This window comes from Hipposideros armiger, unplaced genomic scaffold (assembly GCF_001890085.2).
Source record: "Hipposideros armiger isolate ML-2016 unplaced genomic scaffold, ASM189008v1 scaffold_533, whole genome shotgun sequence".
Taxonomy (NCBI): domain Eukaryota; kingdom Metazoa; phylum Chordata; class Mammalia; order Chiroptera; family Hipposideridae; genus Hipposideros; species Hipposideros armiger.
In genome coordinates, this window is record NW_017731883.1 from 655,401 (window position 1) to 661,400 (window position 6,000).

The following is a 6,000-nucleotide window of genomic DNA, read 5'->3' on the forward strand; positions in this document are numbered from 1 at the left end:
TCCTACACTGGGATGGTTAGTAATAACCACCACAGGCCCAAAGTGACTTCAAACCACATAAGTATATACCACTAATCCCCAACTTAACGTATCCTTAATTCAACTTCCCTCAGCTAGAGCCCAAACACGCCCCTGGCCACTCCAACACCTCCCAACGTAAGAGGAAGCTGGACAGACAGAAAGTCTAGTGAAAAGAGATAATGATCTTAACCGACTGTGGTTCTGATCGCTTTCTTTCACATGTTTTGTAAAGGACATGACCATGTGGAAAATTGATGCAAGTGAGAGGCCCTGATGTTTACGCTCTAATCTGAACACTCTGCCTGTAATACCAGCAATGACCATCAAGAAGGGACATTCATTGCCACAGGAATCAAGACTGTATTGTCCTACTAGACTCAGCACCAGTTACATTATCCACATTGAGTGATGGCAATTTTGGGCAAGGATGGTGCAATCTTTACCTTGTTGCTGCAGAGAACTAGAGAGAACCTGAGGTCTATCTCTTGAAAAATAATCATTAAGTCTTATGATAACTTAGCTCACCCTTTCAATAGCTCCCCAAATTGACTCTCACAAAGCTAGGTATCAGACCTGTTCTTTAGAAGTTGAAATTACTTACCAAAAATCAGCAATCCAGACTTTATGCTAGTTAGACCCCTTATAAAGTTCAGAAACCACCTTAACATGAGTTTGCCCCATGGCCCTCTATGCAGATTGGGAAATGGGCACATGGACACTGCTGGAGAAGGCGCACTGCTATAGCACACTCGAGGATAAAGGCAGCCTGTGCCTGACGTGTCTTACCTCATCATACATGAACTGAAGTGTCAGGGCCGACTTGCCAACCCCTCCACTGCCAACCATGATCACCTTGTGAAGAGCCAAGGAGCTTTGGCTCTTACTCTTGTTTGCTGCCATGCTGCTGGTTTCCTGAGGTTGCGACACACGGACAGAATACCCAGTCGAGGAGCTGCCAATGAGAAAGACGGAAACTTAGAGGGTTTGGTTTCTACCCAACTGAAATCCATACGCTCCAGAAAAGCCCAACCCAGACATTCCAACAGAGAATAATTCTTCTAGGCTCCAGGCAGAGATGAAGCCCACCAGCAACTCCGGAAGTCATTTAACCACAGCAGTGCCAGAGCGAAGGCAAGCCAAGAGAGAAGAAACGGGATGGGCATCCGACACCTGTATCATGAGGGAGGGTGGGGAAACAACCTGCCACTAAAGATCAACACATCCTCCACACTGCTTCCCCGAGGGGGGGCCACCAAAGAGCTCCGAGTCCGAGTTTCCTGTCCCTACCTAGCGTCACCTAGAGCCACAGAGAACCCCAGGACTCAGGGACCTCACCCTCTCTGTGTTCTCACTCCAACACCCCCGTACCTCTCCCTCCAAACACACACCCACTCACACAGCCCTCCATGGGGACTAGGAGGTGACCTGAAAAGGGATAAGTACATGTATTTTTATAATGAATACCCTCCCTTCATGACACACGATAGAGTTAAAAGAAGGAGAACCAAATTCTTTACTTCAAGTACAATTTTTTTCTAATTGATTCAATGTGACAAATTTTTATTCAATAAGCGTAAGAGGGAATGAATGACATATGATTCCAGTGTTGCCCAATCGAACTTTCAGCGATGGTGGAAATGATCACTATCTGTGCTGTCCAATACAGTAACCACAAGCTACGTGGACTGTTGAGCACTTACTTCAAGTACGTTTAAAGTCATGAACTGAAATGAGTTCAACTTTCGTAAAATAACAATCTTATTAGTCAAAATCAGTTTAACCTCATCAGAGTGAGATAAAATGAATAGAGCGCCCCTGGAATATAATGTATTCTGAATAAGTAAATTTAACAGATACTACCTGGAATTTATTCTAACCCAAATGCCAAGTTTTATTTTAAATAATCTGTATGGGAAGGAAAAAAAACCTGGGCCTGAGTCCGCCTCTGCCATATGTGAGCTGTGTGACCTAGAACTAGTTATTCGGTTTATCCAAGCCAGTTTTCTTATCTAAAAAAAACTAGTAAATCACCACCTACCTTGCAGGATTTTTCTTAGTATTAAAATAAGATAACACGTGAAAGACCTAAGCACAGTACCTACCACACAGTAGGAACTTAATAAAGGTTGGTTTCCTTCCTATCTAACTTTAAGATAATTTTTTCTAATTACAACATGATGAGCTCCTATTTCCATGACTTCTGACAGAGTAACCTGAAAATACCCCCACTAGAAAAATAAATACACACAGCACACACAAACACACATCATTGGATAACACAGAACAACATCTTTGTAAATCAGTGGTTCCCATCCTTGGCTGCGCAATGGAATCACCTGCAGAGCTCTATATCCTGATGCCTGGGCCCCACCCCAAAAGATTCTGATGAAACTGGTCTGGGACGCAGCCTGGGCATGGGGACATCGAAAAGCTTCCCCAGGTGATTATGGTAGACTTCCAAGGCAGAGGACTTCTCGTGCATGCACAGCCAAGCTCAGAAGAAAGGAAGAAATCCCCGTGCTGAGGAGGATCAAAATCAGAGCGGTAAGAGCTGCCGTTTCTGCCATCCTTCATGGCTGCTACTCTTGGTAAATCCATAACCACAGAACTTGTCCAAAAACAAGAAATTAACATAAAAAGTAATCCCAGGCTGACTGTAGTGCTGGAGAAGGAAGCAGAGCGCTCAACACAACCTCTCTGGGGGGACAACGTGCAGTGAAGACAGCTCGGGATTGTCACAGATAAAGCCCATTCACAGAAGTGGAGGGTTCTAACCTGTAAAACTGAAGAAAATCACCACACACAAGAGTCAGCACACATCACAAGTAGGACTTCTCAGACAGCTCTTGCAAAAAGTATTAGCTGATCATTTTTAACCAAGACACAATCAAAATGTGAGAAAAAATAATTATCAAAAGACCAGGAGTTGAACAAGAAGCACTCTGAATGTCTAAAATATCTTTTAAAGTATTTAAAATGAAAAGTAATAAAAAAAATAAAAAGTAGGGGAGGAAAAACAAACCCATCTTAGTTCACTGGCAGAGGCTCCAAAAATTAAACTGACAAAGGACAGATTAATGAGAAAACAAAGAGAAGGAAAAGGAGAAAAACAAACAGAAGCTTATTAACTTGTGTATCTTGCATACACACAGGAGAACGTAATGATGAGTAATCAAAGGGGATGGTTAGAACCTAGGCTTATAGCATCTTGACAAAAAAACAAATTTTGTGGAGAAGTAACAAGACAGAGGAAAGGGACTCTGCACGTGTGGGGGTGGCAAATTGTGGGAGGGTAAATATAGGGGGGAAACTAATGGAAGGTAGTGAATAAGGTTTTCACTAAATGAGCTAGTGAATAAGGTTTGTTGTACAGATTCTTCTGGTGCCTGCTCTGTACAGATTAGAGTCTAGTGTTGTCTCAGGCGACTAAGAATCGTCCGTCCTGGCCACTTCCTGGTAGAGAGGGGAGGGCAGAGTTTTTGTCTATTACTTTCTCAGTTGCCTTTAGCTCAAAATACTCTTTCTGCCAAAGTGGCAGATTTGGGGGTGGTATATTCTGAACCCTTTCAATGGTCAGTAGAAAATTTACAAAATATACAAAACTATCTTTAAAAAAGAAAAAATCACCTACAATCCTGCCAACCACAGATATTCACTATCAACAGTGCACTTCCTGACACTATTTTCATCTATATAGTCCTATGTTTAAAACCTATTTGAGATCATATATATGTAGTTTTCGCATGTCATTTTTCACGTATTGTATCTGCCCATCTCATTAAACAGAGCAGACTGAACATAATTAAACCTTTTCTTGCTTTAATGATCTGATATCACCATAAAAATGAGTTGTGTGCACGGCCGTGGGCTCCTGAGTGGCAATCACGTCTGCTTGTCCTTCCTTTCTTTGGACCATCCGTTTACTTGCCTGTTCCAGGCCTTCTTCCCACTCCCCCTTTTCTAATTATGTGCTTTTTAATAATTGTCCTAAGCAATTAGCTACATAATTAAGCACACCTGAATTGTGACTAAAATAGAATAAATGGGATAAGGAGCAGGCTCCCCCAAAGGCTTCGGTTTAGGAACATGAAACTGCTCTGCTTTTGACCTAATTTCTGGTCCACAACTGTTTCCCACAGAGCTGAGGCTGGTTAGCGAGGTTGGAACCTCCAGACCATCGAGCTGTCACATTTCTCTGAAGCCACTCTGCTTCTATGAATTACCATAGTTGTATGAAAATAGAAAAATAATCTTCCAGGTTGGGGGGGACTCTTTCAAACACATGTAATTCTGAGGTGTTATTTTTAAAAAACAGTCAATTTTTCTAGAAGAAACCATAAAAAACGCACTGAAGACTATTCAACAAATTCATAGATAGTTTGCCAAAATGTCTGTGCTGAAAGCTCAAAAACTGAAGTAACCGTGGTGGATATTTCCAATCCACATAACTGCTTCAGTCAACTTGACATCATGAGGGCAGAGACAGGAAAAGGCAGAAGTGCCAGCCAAGCGTCCGCCACTGAAACAATCCTGGAAACCAGAAATGCCGTCCTCCAGACCCATTATTGGAGATAATAAACTCCTATTTGTTTAAACCACTGTTAATCTATTTATTGTTGTTGTTTTTACTTGTACCAAAAGCACTCCTTTACCGAAACAGTCTCTGCATTCAAGAAACTCAGTCTGGTAGTTCAGAGATTAGTGAGTGATTATCATACAAAATAAAAAAAAAAGGGGGGTGGGGGTGCTCTGGAAACACAGAGGAGTAACATCTAAATCAGACTGGAAGGTCAGGGAAATTTTACAGGAGCAACATAAGAACTGAGATTTGAAGGAGTTGACTAGATAAAGAGAAGAGAAATACAGGAAGAAAAAAAATCAATAAGGCTTAGGAAGTTCATTTTGATGGTTTAATGTTTATAATAGATATGCCTAGCCAATATGAGTAAATGTGTTCTTAGAAATAACACAAGTATCCTTTTCCCCAACATTTTATTATGAAAAGTTCCAAACTTTCACAAAAGTTGGAACTGTACACACAGTAAATCCATATACTCATCAACTGGATTCTACAATTCACATTTTGCTCCATTTGCTTTATCACACACCCAGTCATCCAGCATCCCTCTAACTACCCATCAGTCCGCCTTATTTTCTGTTGCATTTCCATGTAAGTTGTAGACATCAGTACACTCCATCCCTAACTTCAGCACAGACAACCATTGTTTCCCAAAGCAGTGATCTTGCCCCCACTGCCTTCACTAACAATTTCAGGACTATCTCTAAAGGGCTTGCAAATCGCCTAATCTCGTTAATGAACTATTTGGGTTCATAGCCAATACATGAAAACTACAACTCATACCTTCCAACAAGGGGAATTCGGGCCCATAACATCACATCCTGGCATGGCTCTTACCTTAGAGTCTTTTCAGGGGACTAGACAAACATACCAATAGACACCCTTTAATATGTCTCTATCTAACAACAGGAAAGCTCTTTTGTTCATTTTTTATTCATTTTCATCCAAAAAACATCTCAGCACTACTTTGTGCCCAGCTCTGGGTCTCTGCCCTTAGAAAACTCAAACTCCTATGGAAAAACATATAAAGCATTTTAATATAATTTTTCACATGCAATGATAAAGATAAAACAAGGTATAATGGAAAGCATGATGAACTCTGGGAAAAATGAATCAGGAAAGGCTTCAAAATTGAGTGCAAGTTCACTCAGCAGATGGAAATGAGAGACGGGAGCTTTCCATGCATAACAGAGAGCACATGCAAAGCAACAAAGGCATGAAACATCATAGTAGGTCCAGGCATCACAGAATACAGAAGCTTAAGGTATGGTGGGGAAGTGACTGGGTGATGAGTCTCAAAAGGTAAGACATGCTCATCTACAAATGGGCTTAAAAATGCCATCTTAAGAAATGTACCCTAGGGCCGGCCGAGTGGCGCGATGGTTAAGAACTCGCTTGGG

The 6,000-nt window shown here is 41.5% G+C and overlaps 1 protein-coding gene across 4 annotated transcripts in view; it reads right to left on the reverse strand.

The window, feature by feature from the left end:
* The window catches only part of RALB (RAS like proto-oncogene B), a 94,872-nt gene that overhangs the window by 23,365 nt on the left and 65,507 nt on the right, over positions 1-6,000 (reverse strand). For all 4 annotated transcript variants that reach the window (XM_019668709.1, XM_019668708.1, XM_019668711.1 and 1 more), the window contains one exon: positions 808-973. In XM_019668709.1, coding sequence (XP_019524254.1) covers positions 808-921 — 114 coding nt within the window. In that variant the 5' untranslated portion in view covers positions 922-973. The remainder of the gene's footprint in view (positions 1-807; positions 974-6,000) is intronic.